Source organism: Arvicanthis niloticus, chromosome 1, assembly GCF_011762505.2.
Source record: "Arvicanthis niloticus isolate mArvNil1 chromosome 1, mArvNil1.pat.X, whole genome shotgun sequence".
NCBI lineage: Eukaryota > Metazoa > Chordata > Mammalia > Rodentia > Muridae > Arvicanthis > Arvicanthis niloticus.
This window is the reverse complement of record NC_047658.1, coordinates 71889105-71908818: the sequence shown is the minus strand read 5'-3', so window position 1 is coordinate 71908818 and position 19714 is coordinate 71889105. Positions and strand designations below refer to the sequence as shown.

General features: G+C 45.0%; 2 protein-coding genes across 2 annotated transcripts; both read left to right on the top strand.

Annotated features, from left to right (window-relative positions):
* Positions 1-414: 414 nt before the first annotated feature.
* Positions 415-6290, top strand: LOC117694339 (olfactory receptor 52K1-like). The gene is made up of 2 exons (XM_034485183.2): positions 415-497; positions 3196-6290. The coding sequence occupies exon 2, from the start codon at positions 3318-3320 to the stop codon at positions 4320-4322; it is 1005 nt and encodes a 334-aa protein (XP_034341074.1). The 5' UTR covers positions 415-497; positions 3196-3317; the 3' UTR covers positions 4323-6290.
* Positions 6291-6731: 441 nt separating this feature from the next.
* On the top strand, positions 6732-11737 carry LOC117695853 (olfactory receptor 52E8-like). Its single transcript, XM_034486557.2, has 2 exons — positions 6732-6960; positions 10511-11737. The coding sequence occupies exon 2, from the start codon at positions 10553-10555 to the stop codon at positions 11561-11563; it is 1011 nt and encodes a 336-aa protein (XP_034342448.1). The 5' UTR covers positions 6732-6960; positions 10511-10552; the 3' UTR covers positions 11564-11737.
* Positions 11738-19714: the final 7977 nt, after the last annotated feature.

Sequence of the window (19714 nt, the reverse complement as noted above, 5' to 3'; positions counted from 1 at the left end):
GGTGGCAGGAGCATTTTTAACAGAGGAAACACCAAAGGATGACAGTGTTTGGAAATGAAGGCCTGACTCCAGTGCACAGTGTGATCTATGAAAACTTCCAACAAGCAGTTAAGCGGCTGTGGGCTGGGTACAAGGGATCAACCTGGCTGTGGGGATATGGAGTCAGTGGGGTTGATGGGCTGCTGACCCATCAAATGGATGAAAATGCGTGGAAAGGGTGGGTGCGAGAGTCAGAGTTGAATCTTGGCAAACTACTCTCTGCATACAACTTTCTCCCTGTTGCCTAGCTCATCTCTGTCAGATGTTCTCACTCACACTATTCCCCACCTACAGGATCCTAGTGAGCACTGGGGCCCTGGTAATTGGCTAAGTCAGACCTGAGAGGGAGCCTCAGAAGCCCTTGTTTCCCTAAGGGAGGCATAGAGAGAATTTAACTCACCCTGGCAGCTGGGGACTGACTTGACCAGTCTTTACATCCCCTGCCTATGTGAGTCCTGGTAAGTAGGAGCCTGTGTACTTAGCCAGGCAGGGTGTGGGGGAGGCTGTCAGAGAGGAGAGGAATAAGGACAACAGCCAACCCCACCTCTCCAGTTCATCTGGCCCAGTGCTTCACCATTTCCAATCCAGGAAGAAAGAGAAGCATGCATCCACATTCCCAGCCTCTAACCTTGGTTTTCAGGGCTTTTAAGGTTGGTCATGTCTTCTTAGCCATCTTCCGAGAGGAATCCAAAGACATATTGTAGCAGGATAAATCTGACTTATTCCTCTCTTCTTTCATAGAGTTAGACAAATTCTAGACCTTCCTAGCAGGTGTGCATCTCAAGTTTCTCGCTCATCAAAGCCCTGTGTCCAACCACATTCTCTTCTACATGTTGACACAACTATGTTCCCCCTGCAGTTCAGTGTGCCTGGGGACAGCCGGACAGGTGTTCTGTCCCCACAGACAGCAAATATGGCCAGTACCAGGAAGACCCCATTTTGTATAAAAAAGAGATCTAAGACTGAACTTCCCTTTTTTTGACAGAAGGGGAACTAAGACTGCATGATCTGTTTACAAACTCAGAAGCAGAGTCTATACACACCGACCAAGGCAGTAGCCCTTCCTCTGTCCCCAAACTCCCTCTTCATATACAGGACTTAGGATTAAGCCTTGAGCTCGCTTCTTTCACTTACTAAAAGGGAGCATTGGAGAAAGAACACCAAACCTGGTCTGGTGATTCGTGCCTGTGCCATCACAGCACTAGAAACGGAGAAGCAGGAGGATCAGGAGTTCAGGGTCTTCCTCTGCTACACAGTGAGTTTCAGGCCAGCCTGAAAAACATGAGATCCTGTCTGAGAGAGAGAGAGAGAGAGAGAGAGAGAGAGAGAGAGAGAGAGAGAGAGAGAGAGAGAGGTGAAGAGAGGAGGAGGAGGGAAGAGGAAGAAAAGGAGGAGGATGGGGGGAAGAGAAAGAGGGGAAAAGTTGCTCACATCACCTTTATAGATTTCACCATCCTGAAAACTAACATTATAGCTGCCACCTCACAGCTAGGATTGCTGAAATCCCTTAACTGCCAGAGTAACACAAGTGGGTGGCTTCCCCATGAAGTATCTCCACCATGCTGTCCCCATGAGCTCAGCACACTCCAGCTTTGGGCCATCCTCTTCCCAGCCTGGCCTTCCTCCAGCTCAATGCTCTTTCTTCTTCACAGTGTCAGCTATGCTTTTGATGCCTCCTGCAAGGTGAGGGAACCCACATCCAGCACCTCCTCCTATCAGGACCACCACATTTAGACCGACACAAACTCCTGCCCCTAAAGCCTCCTCTAAAAGGTTTTTCCTGGTGTGGTGGTACACATCTTTAATCACTTGGGAGGCAGAGGTAGCTGGATCTCTGAGTTCAAGAGCATGGTCTACAGAGCAAGTTCCAGGACAGCCAGGTCTACACAGAGACACCCTGCCTCAAAAAAAAAAAAAAAAAAAAAAAAAAAAAAAAACTAAACTAAAACAAACAAAACCACTAGGTTTTATAGATTAAATGGGTTCTGTGAGGATCCTGGGACCACACCCAGGAACTTGGGAGGACTATTCAGAGAGATGGTGGTAGCTCCATAGAAAATCCTTTTTAAGGATGGGCTCTGTCCCAAACTTGGACAGACCTGTGGCAAGATTGGTTGTTTCACAAACAGATAGATACCCCAAAACTGGATGGGTTTCAAAACAAAACAAAAGCCTTACCTACAGAAGCCATTGTCCTTTCCAACATCAGTGGGCTGTGCTCTGACCAAAGCACCCTGCAGGGAATCACATCACTGCTTGAGAGCCTGACTCTTCCTCTTAACTGTCTGTCCTCCTCATCATTCTACAGATTTCTGAGTTCCACAGGTCTCTGGTACCAAAAGGTCTCTGGTCCTGTGATTCCAGGGGAGCCCAGAGAAAAACAAGAATGACTTCACCCCTGCCCCTTTCTCACTACCACTAAATGACTTAAAATGTCAGGTGTCCCTGACCTCCTTATCACTCCAGGGTCTTCTCCGAGAACCTCAGCCCTGAGCCATCCTCCTCACTTAGCCTCAGTCCCAGGGTCCCCAGTCCACACCCTCCTCTGCTCAGACTCTGGGGGTTAGCCTAGGATGGATCTTCAAACTTAAGGTCAGCATTTCTAAAGAGATGGCTGTACACTCAGGGTTGAGGAGAATGGAGCATTCAGATGATGGTTCCAGAAAGACATAGAGGTGGGAGGAAGAGAGAGGCAGGGGAAGGAAGAACCAAGGCTATAGAGTTGCATGGCTCCATCAGATGGTGCGGTCATAAAAGATAAGAGAAAAACTGCTGCTCACCCCATTTCTAGCCTCTCTTTTTTATATTGTATGAAGTACCCTGTAAGCTCCCCGCTGTGATGTCCAGCCACCTCCCCTGTAACATAGAAAGACTGCTTGAGTGGGGGTTCTCCCCCTCCTTGGGTTTTGTCACATCAGCAGAAGAAAGGGATCCATGTCAGCACTCATGCGTTCATCTGACTTCATTAAAGGCGAGAGAAACTGTATTACTCAATTATTCCAAGTCCCTGATATACAAACTAGCACAAAGTAAGTCTTCAGTAAGAACTCATGAGTGAAAAAGAAGGGAAAACAGAAATGGAGGAGCCATGGAAAACTGTTACTCCTTAACGTATCACACTGCATGCTAACATAAAACTCTTCATTTCCTCCATAGAAATGCTGTAGTTGACGATTACACCTAGGCCAGCCTGGTAAGAGGCTGAGGCAGGTCCTAGCAGGCTCTCTCAGGCATCCTGCCTCTCCCTTCTCCCCAGCCTCCTTGAGCCCTCAGGCGTCATGTCAGGGTGGAGTAATGGCACCTACAATGAGTCCTACACCAGCTTCCTCCTCATGGGCTTCCCAGGAATGCAGGAAGCCAGAGCCCTCCTGGTGCTGCCCTTCCTCAGCCTCTACCTAGTGATCCTCTTCACCAATGCCCTGGTCATCCATACGGTGGCGTCCCAGCGCAGCCTGCACCAGCCCATGTACCTGCTCATAGCCCTGCTCCTGGCTGTCAATATCTGTGCTGCCACCACTGTGCTGCCTGCCATGCTGTTCAGCTTCTCCACGCGCTTCAACCGCATCTCCCTCCCTCGATGCTTGGGACAGATGTTCTGTATCTACTTCCTTATTGTCTTTGACTGCAACATCCTCCTCGTCATGGCCCTGGATCGCTATGTGGCTATCTGCTATCCCCTTCGCTACCCAGAAATAGTGACAGGACAGTTACTGATTGGTCTGGTGGTGTTAGCAGCCACCAGGAGCACATGCATTGTTGCTCCTGTAGTGGTGCTGGCCTCACGGGTCCGCTTCTGCCGCTCAGATGTGATCCGCCACTTTGCCTGTGAACACATGGCCCTAATGAAGCTCTCCTGTGGGGACATCTCACTGAATAAGACTGTGGGACTCACTGTTCGCATCTTCAACAGAGTCCTGGATATGCTCCTGCTAGGCGCCTCCTACTCCCGCATCATCCATGCTGCCTTCAGGATCTCATCAGGTGGAGCACGGTCCAAAGCCCTGAACACCTGTGGCTCCCACCTGCTGGTCATCTTCACTGTCTACTCCTCCACTATGTCCTCATCCATTGTCTACCGTGTGGCTCGCACTGCCTCCCAAGACGTGCACAACCTGCTCAGTGCTTTCTACCTGTTGCTCCCCTGTCTGGTCAACCCCATCATCTACGGGGCCAGAACCAAGGAAATCAGGCAGTACCTGGTAGCTCTGTTCCAAAGGACTCAGCAACAGGTCTCCACTGAGAAACCCCAGTCCCTACCCTCAAACAGAGAGCTTCCCGAATGATTGTCTAGGATTTGTGGATCCCAAAATCACTCTCACTATTCAGTGAAGGAGGGGCATTCACATGAGTGAATTGTCTCTGGTATATTTTGTCTTGGGTATAGTTCATCATCCTTTTATCAGAAGGATGATTCTGTGTCTCCAGCTGTCTAGAATTCCTTAAATAGCCCAGGATGACCTGGAACCCAAACTATTCTCTCTTGGCTTGCTGAATGCTAGCATTAGAGGCATGAGCCACAGTGCCCAGCTTATCTGCATTCGTCTTTGAGAGCCTCATGTCCACTTTCTAAAAAGCACCTACTCATTCTAAACTAACGACTGAAGGCAAGCTCTGACCCTGGCTTGAAGTTCTCTCCCCTTTCTCTGCATATGTTCTAGTCATGTGTTTATTTATACAGCCATAAAATGTTTATTCTGCATACAACATTGGGACTCAATGATTGAAAAGAAAAAAAATTATCTTTCTCTAGAAGGAGGTCCCAAATCTACCACTTTATGACGATTCAATAATAGTTTACGTGCAAGACTCTGTGGCAAGGAGGAAGAGAAGACATTCAGTAAAGGTAGGAGTGCCTCACAGAGAAGGTGGTTTGCCACACATGGAAGGACAGTAAGAGAAGATGTGGATAAAGTTTGCAGCATAGAAAGAACACGAAGCTCAGAAAAGGAGATTTTGCTTGGTTCAGCCATTCACAGATGGTAAGAGCACAGAGCAACCCTGGAATCCCCACCCCCACACAGAAACTTTGCCTCCTATTCTGCAAAATGGAGGCAACATTTCCTGCCTGATCAAGACTGGGCTGGTTGAAGGAGAGCCATGGCTGATGCATTCAATGAGGTGCTGCATGGTCCTGAAAGAGCAGAGCAGGAAAGAGAAGTCTTGAAAGAGAAGAGGGCCGAGGCCTGCAGACTGCGCTGCTGTGCTGTGTCCCCAGAGCCCTTTGGTCCACTCACAGCTTTCACTCGACTGTTAGCAGGCAGCAGGAGGGCAGGAGAGCAAGTCTAGCTTCTGGGTACAAGGATAAATGAGGCAGGAGTGTTTGGGATGTATGGGGAAAGCTTCAAGTCCTAGAGATCTGTGTGAAATACAAAAGTAGGGATGGGAGTGATGACCCAAGGCAGGACCTTGTTCTCCTTTTTCCCTCCTTCAAGTCCCTGGAAAGTGTCCTGTCTGGAGGTAAATGACCATTAAACAAGGATGCTAACTAGATCATTGAAAGGGTGACCAGCTCACTCGTCCCTCCTACCATGCTGGATTGGCTTCAGGACCCCTCCCAATACCAAAACTTGTAGACATTCAAATCCTTTAGGTAAAATGGTGTAGCAGACACACATAACCTCCACTCATTCTCCTATATCTTTTAATATATGTATGAGACTTAATACAATGTAAACACTATATAAATAATTGTTGTGCTATGCATTTAAAAAATCATAAACAGGAAAGGTCTATTCATGCTCAACACAGATGCAATTCCTTTAAATATTTTTTATCTGTAGTTGGTTGAATCACAGATGCAGCATCTATAGGTTGGGGCAGCTGACTCTGCTGTAGTTCAGGAAGATGGCCAAGCTGGTGTGTTCGTTCTTTATGAAAACAGAAAGGGCTCTGAGCCACTGGATGACAATGATGACAAAGAAGCAGCCACAAGTTTTGGAAAGCAGTCATTTTAGAAACATTAGAAAGCCGCTGGGGAACAGAAGAGATGGCTCAGCAGTTAAGAACAAGCACTGGCTGCTCTTGTAGAGGACCCAAGTTCAATTCTCAGCTCATAAACATCTGTGACTCAAATTCCGAAGGACCTTGCCCTCTTCTGGCCTCTGTGGACCCTGTACACACGTGGTACACAGATATACATGGAGGCAAACACTTCAACATGTAAAATAAAAATAATTACTTAAAAAAAAGAAAACCATTAATTAAGAACGGTATTCAGGGGCATCAAGATTTAGCTTCTCGGAGAAATATAAAGAAAGTACTTACTTGGAAGTAATTGTCTATTTTTTAAAAATATTTATTTGTTTTCATTTTATATGTGTGTGCCTGCATGTATGTGTGTGCAGTACAGTCTTGGAGACGACTGGAATTACAGATGGCTGTAAGTCACCTGATATGGGTGCTGAGAACTGAACCCCAGTCCTCTGCAAGAGTATCCAGTGCTCTCAAACCACTGAGCCATCTCTGCAGCCCCAAGCCATTGCTTCTTATAACACATATTTAACTGAAGCTTCCCTTTTCTCAAAAAAAACCTTAAATACTTCAAGTCCAAAATGAAGATGTTTCATAACATCACAAAGTAGTTAGTGTGTGTGTGTGTGTGTGTGTGCACGTGCATGTGTGTGTGTGTTCTAATAAGCCTATAAAACAATAAATCCCACAGTAACCACTTAATAATAACGGGAGGAAGAGGAGCAGATTCTTCTGGGGTTCTCCTTTTTCCCTCCTTCAAGTCCCTGGAAATGATTCTCCTATGGGACTCTCCTCTGGTCCTCACATGAGCCCCAAGTATAATTAACTCTCCCTCCTCGGACCCATAGATCAGTGCCTTGGAACTGGGCACTGATCACAGACCTAACCTCTTCAGAGGTGAAATCAAGGCCCACCAGGTGACCTGCTTGGAGACTACTGCAGGCTGACACGGTGAGGACAAAGAGTTCTGGGGAATTTGGAGGCAGGTAAACCTGAGGTTGGAACCCACATTACCTTTTACCTCTGACAAACTTAGGTTTGCCTTTGAGCCCCATAACATAATGCCTGCAGTGCGTTAAGGGTGCTAGTTCCATTCTCTCCTCTTAAGTGTCTTCACCTACAGGTTAATATAAGTGTTAGTCTCTTGAAGTTGTCATGGGGAAGCACACACTACGTGGTAAATACCTGGCACAGCATTGCCAGGTAATAAATCCTTTTCCCTAACCGCTGAGAGTAAGACAGCTCAAATGTTTCCAGTGCTGCCTCATGTAGGGCACAGGGGATGCCGAGGTAAGACTTAGAATTTGAAGCTTGGTCCTCTGGCTAGGTGAGAGGAAGAAAGTCATTTGAAATCTTTGAGCTTAGAGGGTTCAATTTTCATTCACTTGCTCAGCCTCAAAGAGCTGCTTCAAGGTTTGATATGATCCCTTTGTACACTCACCGATTCCGCCCCCAACCCACTTTATAAACACTCTGTTCTGCAGTAGGCTCTGTGCTGGACACTGGGAGAGAAATGAATAAGCCGCAGTCTTCCAACTAAAAACTCCTTCATTCTAGTGAGGAGACAGATAAAATACCAGGGACTGTGCCATGAGAAATGCCTGACTGAGCAGGCCAAGGGCTCAGCTTTGGGGGGGGGGGGGGCAGGAAGAAGGAAGACTGGGATCTAGGAGGCCATATGAAATTAAGGAAAAGTTTATTTCTCCGATGACAGTCAGTTGAGTTTCATAAACTGAAGGCAAGGGAACAGAGAGGAAGATGAACCAGAGACAGGGGAGAGACAATCATCTCTCACCCGGAGCATGGCCACAGCAACCACACCCCTTGAGAGGCTAAGGAATGAGTTTTGCTGTGGAAGTTATGCCTCTTTCTTCAAGAATCATGTGAAGTCAGCATTCCCCATTTCAGCCCTCCTGCCTGTTGATGTGATGCCTACTCTGTACATTAATCCTCAAAGGACAATTTAGCATCATTGATCTTACCCTATTAGTCTGTAAGTTCATACACCTTGAAGCCTCCCCAGCAACCAAGTCTCCTCCAGTCTCTGCCTGTTTGCTCCTGGCTCTCGTTCTCTGTTCGTACACCCTTATGTCTTTCACTGGCACCTGCTACTCTGTCTGTGCCTTGGGATGCTATCTCACACCCCACATTTCTATCCCTCATCTGAACTCTCCACTTGTATATACAGTCATTGACTAAAAAAACTCTCTACTTGTGAGTTGCTTAAAGTACCCCAATGCCGTTCATTAGCTGCACCCTTTAGAAACTCAACCCAATTCCTCCCCTTTCGGGGTTTGGCAACTCCAATATAATCATTACAGCTTTAAAACCTTGAAGTTACTAATCATTCTCTTTCTCCCTAATGGGCTGCTGTGTGACTGATTTGATTCTAGGAAGTTCTTCCTTATTTTTTACTAAGTTCTTTCCTTGCCAGTTAAAGGGCGGCATCCCATCCACTCCCCTCTCCTGTCCCTTCTCCACAGGATCATTAATTATTCTGCAGTTTTTGCTGACTGCCTCAGGGCCCCATACCAATGAAGTTCCTTCTGGAATCTACCCAAGGAATGAATGCTAAGATACAAGACAGAAAAGCAAATTATAGATTATATGATAACGGCAGGACAACCTTGTCCAAGTCACAGGATCTATGGGCAGCCTACCAGGTTTTTCCTCCTTACACCCTCTGGCATATCTGGGAAGAAGGACTGATTGCCCAGTGTCTTCTTGGCTGCTGCTCCCCCAGGGTTCCTTTCCCTCCTTTCCTGTTCCACTTCATGTCCCTGTCTCACTGCCACCATCCTCTACAGTTTTTCCCAGGATCAACTATGATGCACATTTTTATCACTTCTCCACAAAGGCTGTCTGGTCCTCACCCAACCCAAACACTAACAGATCTTCCAAAATCTGCTGTCCAAAGCAATGCTCTGGAATGTTCAAAAGACATCTCAGGGTGAGGGAAACTCCAAACCCACCCCACCTCCTGAATTCTTTTTGGTGTGAGGGTTTGTTAAAAGACATTCCTTTTCTTGTATTCAGAGGCAATCTGGTCATACCCCCAGCAGACACTGACTGCGAGGGAGGAGAACATTCCCAGATTACTGCATAGCTTGCAAGGCTTCTCTGATCTTCAGGGTTGACAGTGTTTCTGCAGTGAGGTGACTATGCCTGGCCATACTTCAGATTCTAACACCCAGCAAGTCCCAGGCAAACCACAACAAGGTGCAAATCCTGAACTCTGCAGTGACTACCTAGATGCAAATCCAACTCAGTCATTTATTAGCTGTGTAACTTTGAACAAGACTTTACCCACTCCATGTCTTGGTTTCCTTCTTAGTAAAATGAAGTTTTTTTTAAATTTTAGATTTATTTATGTGTCTGAATGTCTTGCTCACAAGCATGCCTGTGTGTTATGTGTATACTTGGGGGCCTGCAGAGTTCAGAAGAGAGCTTTGTACCTCTTGGAATTGGTGTTACAGGCAGTTGTGAGCCATCATGTGGGTCTTGGGAATTGAACCTGGATCTTCTGCAAGAACAGTAAGTGCTCTTAGCCACTGAGCCATGTCTCCAGTCCAGTCTCAGTTAACTTCTGAAAACATTTGGAACATTTTCTGATGTACAATCACTACCAAATAGGTCCCACCTACATGTACACCCCCTTCCTGCTCCCCATCCATCTACCCCCAAACAACGCCTCAGGAAAGCTTGTGTATTTGTCTGTGTGGCTCTGTGCTTGGAGCTCTAGTGAACTCCTGCTCTTCCTGGACTCACACTGGTAAAGGAAAGTAAGCTTCATGGACAAGTCCAGGCAGGAGGTGCTTCAGCCAGCCTGCCTGGTGCGGCCGATGTCTACTTGGCCATGTCGATGAGGCTCTGCAGGGAGGTGGGCACCCAAGTCTTCTCACCCTGCACAAACACCACTACCCCACCACCCCCAACACCCGGTCAATGTAGATGACGATGCGGCCAAAGGTGTAGAGCTGCTTGCCCTCGTGCCGCTTGCAGGCTGGTGCTTATGAACCAAGAAAACCAGTTTTCTCAGCTACTTTCTTCTGTCCTAGCCAGTGTACCTTGAGCACAGAGGTGAGGCCACACTGTTCCTGGCTGGCTCCTTTCTCCCTAGTTTGAAGCCCTACTTGGGTCCTTCCCAGTCTTTTTGGAACAAAGATTCTTTATATACTTTCCAACCAAAGTTTTTGTTTGTTTGTTTTATCTCTGAATGTCACTGTCCTATTCTCATATACATCTAATTTTGTGTTTCATATTTCACTCAACAATAAAACACCTATAACATCCCAAAATTACTATCTCTCGTACATTTATATTTTACACAGGAAAGCCAGGATCTCCCTGAGGACAAGGAATGTCTTATTCATCTGTGTAGCTCCCCAAACACCTGGCATTGTACGTGTCTGCTCCAAAACCACACACACACACACACACACCAGGTAGATTTCCATCATGTGAACCTCAGGCTCCTAAAATAACCATTTTGTTCTAACAGCCCCTGATTCTGTCTCCTGGTGCTGGACCAAGACCAAAGTCAATGGGTGAGGATGGAAATACCAGTATCTTGAACTTTTCCTACAGCAGTTTCCTCTTGGTGGGCTTCCCTGGATTGCAGGAATGGCGACCCCTTCTGGTCCTGCCCCTTACCTTTCTCTATGTGTCCATCATTTTTGCCAATGCCTTAGTCATTCATACAGTGGTGGCCCAGAGGAGTCTGCATCAGCCCATGTACGTGCTCATTGCTCTGCTCTTGGCTGTCAACATCTGTGCCTCCACAGCTGTGATGCCTAAAATGCTGGAAGGCTTTGTGCATTACGCTAATCCCATCTCACTCCGAGGCTGCCTCACACAAATGTTCTTTATCTACTTTACACTCCTTCTGGACTACAATCTCCTGCTGGCTATGGCTCTAGATCGCTATGTGGCCATTTGCCACCCACTCCGATATACTGACCTGATGACCTCACACTTACTGGGCCTGATGGCCACTTTTGCGCTTACACGGAGCCTAGGAGTGGCAGTGCCCCTAGTGGTACTAACTGCAAAAGCTCAATTCTGCAAGACATCCATCATAAGACATTTCACCTGTGAGTACATTGCACTGCTGAGCATAGCTTGTGGAGACTTGACCTTCAACAATCGACTGGGATTGGCTATGCGGTTGGTCACCGTGACTTTTGATCTGGCCTTATTGGGAACCTCCTATACCCGTATCATCTATGCTGCCTTCCAGATCTCTTCTGGGGGTGCCCGAGCCAAGGCCTTGCACACTTGTGGCTCCCACTTACTGGTCATCCTCACCATCTACCTTTCTGGTCTTTCCACTTCCATTGTCTTTCGAGTGGCCAAGACTGTGTCTCAAGATGTCCAGAACCTACTCAGTGCCATATACCTGCTGCTCCCAGGAGCCTTAAATCCTCTCATTTATGGGGTAAGAACTAAGGAGATCCGGCAACACATAGAGAAAATGCTCTGTGGAATGCAGTCACCCCAAGACATCAGAGGGAGGTCACAGAATATGAGAGGTGAGAAGGAGTTACCAGGGTAAGCGGGTATTTTCAACTTGGGAAGCTGGATCTGTGCCCTGTGAGAACAAGAAGTGGACAGTCTGTACTAACAGGCTGGGTGGGTCCTGAGCAGGTTATGGCTCAGTGGTGTTCTCTTATTGCTGCTATGACTTGTTGAATCCTTAGAACATTCTGTTACTACCCCTTCTAATAGAACTGCTTGTGTTTATCCTTCTAAGCTGTTTTGTCTTCATTCCAATTCTTAAAAAAATCTCGTACTATTTGAAGATAGCTTCAGCTTCACTAGGAGATACAGATCAAGTCAAACAGATCATTATCTGCCCTGAACCCCTGTTTGAAGCAAATAAAGTCCAAGTCCTCCCTTATGGCTGTCTCTCTCAAACACAGCCCAAGACTTGACATGAATTTTCATGTGATCAATATGGCTGTCAGCCTCGAGGCTGATTCTAGAGTCCTATTAGTCCTAAACACAAGAGAAAGAACACCCTTGCCCGAGATTCCAAATTTAACACAAGCACACAGACCCAGACAACCTCAGTTGTCATTTAGACCACATAAACAGGTCAAGTCATACCCAGGAGCCCCAGTCTAAAGGACAGACGGTGAAGCCAGATTTTCTCTGGGTTCTGGTCTAACACCCTTCCTTTAGTTTCTATTGCTGTGATAAACACCATGATCAAATGAAACCTGAGTAGGAAAGAGTTTGTTTGGCTTAGGTGACAGTCCATCATAGAGGGAAGTCAGGGCAGGAACGGAAGCAGAGACCTAGGTGAGGAAAACAGAGACCTAGGGGCCACGGAGGAGAGCAGAGACCTAGGGGCCATGGAGGAGAGCAGAGACCTAGGGGCCATGGAGGAGCACTGCTCACTGGCTAGCTTTCCATGGCTTCCTCTGCTTGCAGCAGCACCGGCAGTGGGCTGTGGCCCTCCTCCATCAATCACTAATCAAGAAAATGCCCAAAGACTTACCTACAGGCCAGTCTGATGGAGGCATTTTCTCAATTGAGTTTTCCTCTTTCCAGATGACCCTGGCTTGTGTCAAGCCAACAAAAACCTAACCAATATAGATCCAAAGACCAGAGTGTAGCCTACCCTACAGAGCCCCAAACAACCTTACACCTGGGCCAGAACCCTGAGGTCTTCTTAGACACATCGACAAGGTGCTGTTACAGAGTCCAAATCAAAGAATCGATCAGGCCCTGACCTGAGGACCTGGGTGTGACCCAAACCCACATCGGGTCTTTCAATGGCAGTATGATCTATGGAAACATTACTTCCTCGCCAGGTGTAGTGGCAACATCTCAGGATCCCTTGATGCAAGGAGTTGAAGGCCACCTTAAGCAACACGGTAAGACTCTCTATGTATAAAATAATAAAGTAACTGTTGCTTCCACAGCCTCTTGTCATATATATATATATATATATATATATATATATATATATATATATATATATGACAAGATAATAGATAGATAGATAGATAGATAGATAGATAGATAGATAGATAGATGATAAAATATATATAAATGCACTATTTATGGGCTATTGTGCCTGAATGCTACACCTGCAAACCAAACTGGACTTTTTAAGTGATATGTGTAGATTGAGAAGTCATTGTAGCAGGAGCAGGGACCATGGCTTGTGAGTCATGCAGTCTGTGCTGTCAGTGCTTGCTTAAGTCCAATATTGTACATGCTCCTTCCACTTGATGACAGAAAGCTGTGCATACTCAAGATTATGGCCTGCTGAGTCGAACAACAGCCAGCTTGTGATAAGCAATTCATGATAAATGGTAACTTGGTGACCCACAGTTAAGTGTTCAGGCTCTACTTAGGCTCACCACCAAGCCAAAGGCTGTTTCTCAAAAGAATATACACCCAAAGGATGATAGGATTTTACCCCCAAATCCAGGTCCTCTGCTGTGGTTCACTTCCAGCATCCTGCCCAAGGCTGAAGTTATCTTCTGTCTGTCTCTATGACTTCAGGGTCGTCTTTGGATTTGCTGGATCACAGGGACCAAGGAGTACATCAGTTTGTACTGCATCCTGAATCTGTGACAGAGCCTTCCCTTGCTCCTGGCCACATTTAAAACAAACAGCTTTTCCAGTTACTCAGTAATCAGGTTAGACTAGCACACCCAAATGAGTATTTTGCCTCCCAAATCCAGAAGCCTATTAAGATGTTCTACCCTTTTCTTGATTGTGAAAGAGGTCTGGTACAATTTATTCTTTACCTATCACAGGATCCTGGGAAATTTCACTGATGTTGAAGGCCTCTGAATTTTTATCAGATTTATTTCCTGCCCATAGATGCCAAAGACCAGCTTTAGTATCAGAGGGTAAACTGAGGCAGCCAGCCAGCAATTAGAGAAGTTAGCTCCTTGGGGTCAACAAGAAAAAGAAGAAGAGAGAAAATTCACACACACACACACACACACACTGAGTGGAAAAAAACAAGCAGACTCTAATAACTTCATACCCAAAAACATACATGTATACATACATACACACATACATTTATGCATATAGACTTACAGACATATACACATTTACACATAGAATGGTTAGAGCAAAGCTCAAGCAAGCAGGCTTCAAACATTTCACACACACCCACACACATATACATACATACATACATACATACATACAACATACATACATACATACACACACACAGTTGATGGATGGAAGGAACAATGCTCCAACTCACCACACACTTAAACCTTACACATATATATGATGGATGCTCTGACCCTCTCTTACACAAACTTTACACATATACATATATACACACTGTTGATTGGTGGAGGAACAATGTTCCAGCACCCCATTCACTCAAATTTTACACATACACACAGAGTTGGATGAGAGAAATGTTGTTCCAGCCACCATACTTTATTCTTTCTTCAATAGCTTAAATATCCCAGCAAAATCTTTCAAGCAGTATATAATTACAATGTGATTATGTTTTAGATTTCTTCTAGTAAATGATTATAAAAAAAACCAGTGTGTTCTCTAATACCTTTACAAGAAATAACATTACATAGTACAGGTAAAGAAAATAAATTATTCCCCCCAAACCCACATACATCCATAACTAAGCAACTTGTTATAGATTAACAAAGTGTAAGCAAGCAAGGTAGTTTTTCCAGTCAGTTTCTCTTACTGGCAGGCAACAATTTGTGGAGTGATCATTTTTTTATCTTTAAAAGTAATCCTCGGGCTGGAGAGATGGCTCAGCGGTTAAGAGCACTGACTGCTCTCCCAGAGGTCCTGAGTTCAATTCTCAGCAACCACATGGTGGCTCACAACCATCTGTAATGGGATCTGATGCCCTCTTCTGGTGCATCTGAAGACAGCTACAGTGTACTCATCATATAAAATAAATAAATAAAAATACAAAAAAAAAAAAAAAAAAAAAAAAAAAATTAATCCTGTAAAAATCTTAAAAGAATCACAGATCTAAACTTTTATATAAGAATCAGTCATATCTATCTTAAATCCTCAAAAATGCATATCTACTCATCAGCAATTCTTAACAAATAATATCAGGAAGCTGAGAGCAAAAATGGGTATAAGAAATCCATTGTTGCCAGTCCAGCCTTAGTAAGAATTGTGTCAGCCAGTGCTGCCATTGTTCTTGTTTCCTGACCATTAAAGGTCCCTAGCTAAAGTAATAAGAGTGTGCCTTTCTCAACCTCATATTGTTCCCTAATATTTTTTTACATCAGAGCCAGTAGGAAAAAAACATCTCAACCAAGCCTCACTAACAACTTTATTTTTCCAAATGCTTTCTAAGGGTGGTGGTCGTTGCTGACAACCTACATCTCTAAATTCTTCTCTAGGATGGTAATTGAATCATTAATCTAGCTGGGTGGTGGTGGTGCATGCTTTTAATCCCAGCACTTGGGAGGCAGAGGCAGGCGGATTTCTGAGTTCAAGGCCAGCCTGGTCTACAGAGTGAGTTCCAGGACAGCCAGGGCTACACAGAGAAACCCTGTCTCCAAAACAAACAAACAAACAAACAAACAACAAACAAACAAGAATCATTAATCTACTCCAGCAGCAATGCCTGAAAAGATCAAGCTTTAATATGAGTGCCAGTGATACTGCCCAGTAAAGGACTGAAAACCCCCTTAGAGTTTTCACAAAATTCTTAGGTTAAGAGGGATGTGAGGACAGCAAGCAGAGCAGAACTCCATAGCATCATAAAGTCCTCAGGACACATAGTCCTCGGAGCCATGCCATGCCGAGACTCATCATGAGGCTGTGGTAACCCGCGGGCTGCATTCCATGAGTTCTAAAGCCATTTGTCCTTCCTCCTGCATGGCCCTTGGCAATAGACATGCCAGTAAGTCTAAAATAGCCTACTTCTTCCTCAATTACAAACACCACTCCAGTCTGCAATATCATCAGTGTATCAGTTCTGTCTTATAGAAGGAAAAGCTGACTGAAGTCTTGTGGGAACGAAATCATGACATAGAGCTGAATAAGATGAAGGACTTGAGGTTTTGTTTTTTACTGTTTGTTGTAATGCTAAGTGCTGGCCTCCAAGATTTGGCATCTGCCCATAGCCCGAGGAACCCTGCCCCCAGTTAATTCTGATGGGTAAATAAAGATGCCAGCAGTCAATAGCTGGGAAGAAGAAACATAGGTGGAGTTTAGGTTTCCCTGATGAGAGACCACAAGGCAGGAGAGGGAAGAAGCTGCCATGGAGAGTAATCCCAACACTTGGGAGGCAGAGGCAGGCGGATTTCTGAGTTCGAGGCCAGCCTGGTCTACAGAGTGAGTTCCAGGACAGCCAGGGCTACACACCAAAAAAAACCAAATAAATAAATAAATAAACAAATAAATAAATAAATAAAAATAAAAAGAATGTGCAGGAGGGAGGATAGCCACCCTAGAGAAGCAGAGAGCTACCATGGGCTCAGAGAACGTGGCCCAAAGGGCTGCCTAATTGGAGCTAAGAGCAGATGAAACATAGTAAGCAATAACTTGGGTTATGGAAAGAAGGTAGATGCTAACAGCATGAGGGGTAGGCAGCTATTATGCTGCCTAAGGCATATTAAAAATATAAGGCTGCGTGTGTTTCATCCAGGAACATAAATGGTAAAAGGCAGGAAGAAACCCTGCATGGGATTTTAAAAAAATATTTATTACTACAGGCTGGAGAGATGGCTCAGTGGTTAAGAGCCCTTGTAGGAGACCCGAGTTTACTTCTCAGCACTCACATCAGGTGGCTAACAACCAACTAGTATCCCCGCTTGAGTTCAGCTTGAGACCTGATGGTTTCATCTGGCCTCTGTGGGCAACTGAACTATGTGCACACACACTCTGACACTGACACACATACCTACACATAATTTTTTTAAAAATCTTTTTTTTTTTTTTTGGGGGGGGGGGTTGTTTTTTGAGACAGGGTTTCTCTGTGTAGCCCTGGCTATCCTGGAACTCACTCTGTAGACCAGGCTGGCCTGGAACTCAGAAATCTGCCTGCCTCTGCCTCCCAAGTGCTGGGATTAAAGGCGTGTGCTACCACTGCCCTGTACTTTTCTAAAAATCTTAAGGCTGGGCAGAGTGGTGCACGCCTTTGATCCTGGAACTTGGGAGGCAAAGGCAGGAAGATCTCTGAAGTTTAAACCAGCCTGATCATAGCAAGTTCTGGGACAGCTAGGACTACATAGAGACCCTGGCTAAAACAAATAATAATTTATAATAACAATAAAATATTCTAAAAGAGTAAAAATATGTTGCTGCCTTGTCAGCTAAAAGCAAACATGCTTCTTGTGGCCTTTACTAAGATTAAGGAGGGAAGACTTTTGTCTTCTAATCAGTAACCATTTACCTGGGAATAATTCATTCAAGCAAAAAATAAAAAATAAAAAAATCATTTGATTGGAGTCACCACCCAGTTATAATAATATTGTCATTCTCTTGGTTTTTACACAGGCCAATTAGGTTGAGTTGAATCAAGATGTAGAAATCGCCAAACTGATGGTGACACTAACTTGTTAACCTTCCAGGATGCAATTTGCTTTGCTTTACCATTTCTGAGTGGCTAACATTTGCGTTTTCCTGTCGCAACAGGACAAGGCAGAGATTCTGCAAGTTGCAGTGTGTGCCACAATCATGCATCCTAGAACTGAAGAAATAACCACAGGATGGTTCTGGGAACCTTTCCAGACTCTGTGAGACAAAACCCAGATGACTCCATGATGACTCTAGGTCTAGATCTACCTATTGGCCATAATGATGTTGGCGGTTACCTGATGTTAGTGGCACTTTAAAGCTAAAGTCCAGTGATCTCTGAAATGTTTATTTCCTTTTCCCAGTGTACAACACTGTCAAGGTCTAGCCTCAGCTTGGTCCGAGTTCCTGAGAAAAGGGGTGTTTGAGAGCAAAACAACTTGAAGTCAAATGGTGGGTCCAAGCTGGCGGCCTCTGTTCTTCTGAGATGGCTTTCCAGACTGCTGTCTGCACGTGTCTGAGATTACCATTCTGACTACACCTGGACCTAAACTAGCTGTCCCAGGCGGACTCTGAACTCAGGAATCTCCCTACATTTGTAAGCATAAGCAAGCAAACAAACACTCGGCTGGGTGGGATCTTGCCTTGTGATCATGACTTCCTAAATCTTCTTCCATAGCATCGTTCTGACAGCTGGCTCACAGTGCAGCTGCCTGTTCCTTTAGATCTGTGAAATCCCTTATACAATTCATACTGCGTCCTTATATATTTACAAACTCATGTTTTTAGAGTTCCTTTCCACAGCCTTAAGGGCTTGCTGTGACATTAGCCACACCTTTGCTTCCCAAACTCATGCTGTCTATGATTATCATGGAGTCATTAACAGGGAAGACATTCCTTGGAGGAACATGAAAATATGTAATTATACAAACAAGCCTTATGCCCACAACAGCCACTGACAGTCATGGAGGCCCGTGCCTGCTGGCCCTACTGAGGCCATCCAAGACACAGCACATCACCCAGTAAAAGGCAAGGAAGACTTAAGGGAATGTGATCTCCCCTTCACTCAGACTCTAGACCTGTAAATTTGACCAAACCTGGAAACTGGATGGAGCACTATAACCTTTTATAGAATTTGAATTAGACTGTTTCCTTGGCCCAAGCTCTTCTGCTCATACAGGTCAAATGGGAGGGAAACAGACCTCCCATCTCTTTAGTTTCTTGGAACTTTCTAATTAAATGGCCTAACCAGATCTCTACAAATAAAAGGCTGGCCTTGGCTCTGTTGTCCTTTATTGTAACCAAGCATACTTTGCCTATGGGGGTAACTAGGACAGCTCTAGAATTTCAAGGAAACATTTACCCAAACATAATCCAAATATGTGCTAACAAAACAGAGGCTTCAGTGACCACACATAGTTAAGGCCTTCCACAATAAACAAGGCAGTAAAGCCTGAGAATCTGATCTGCAGAGTGGACTCATCACAAGTCAGTCTCCATCCTCAGTACCAAAACTCACAAGGCATGCCAGTTACAGAAAACAAGCAGAAACTTCCTCAGGATCTTGGCCCTACTGGCCCAACACATTAACACTGCCTCAGGCTAGAGATGTAGCTCTGTAGGTAGAGTGCAAGAATCCCTGAGTGTGACTCCCAGCATGGCATAGCCCAGCTATTGTGGCATATCCCTGCAACCCCATCCTCAGGAGCCACAGGAAGGAAGGTCAGAGTCTCAAGGTTACCCTCAGCTACTTAGGAAGTTTGAGGCCAGCTAAGCTTCATGAGACAAGTCTCAGAGCAAAACAAAACAAAACAAAACAAACCAGTTGTCTCAAACAGACTAAAAGCTAATGGGAAACATGGATAAATTAAGTAAATGACATCAGTTGCTAACATCAGACTGTATAAAAATGATTTTAAAAAATACATCAAAATCAGAAGCTAAAAACATAACTGAAATGAAATATTCACTAGAGAAATTAAACAGTAGGTCTGAGCAAGAATCAACAAACTAAAGGATTGAAAAGTCAAAATTACTGAGTCTAGGGAGCAGAAGATGGAGAGGGGACAACCCAAAAGGCCATACACAGCCAGCATTACGTGAAGCAGATTATGAGTTCCATAAGGGAGGAAAAAAAAGAGCAGAGTGATTATTAAAGGAAAAAAATGGCCAAAAACTCAGGTTTAATGAAACAAGTCAATCTACA

What these genes read in the sequence shown, in the direction of transcription:
- LOC117694339 (XM_034485183.2), top strand. Translation starts at nt 3,318, where the DNA reads ATGTCAGGGTGGAGTAATGGCACCTACAATGAGTCCTACACCAGCTTC.
- LOC117695853 (XM_034486557.2), top strand. Translation starts at nt 10,553, where the DNA reads ATGGGTGAGGATGGAAATACCAGTATCTTGAACTTTTCCTACAGCAGT.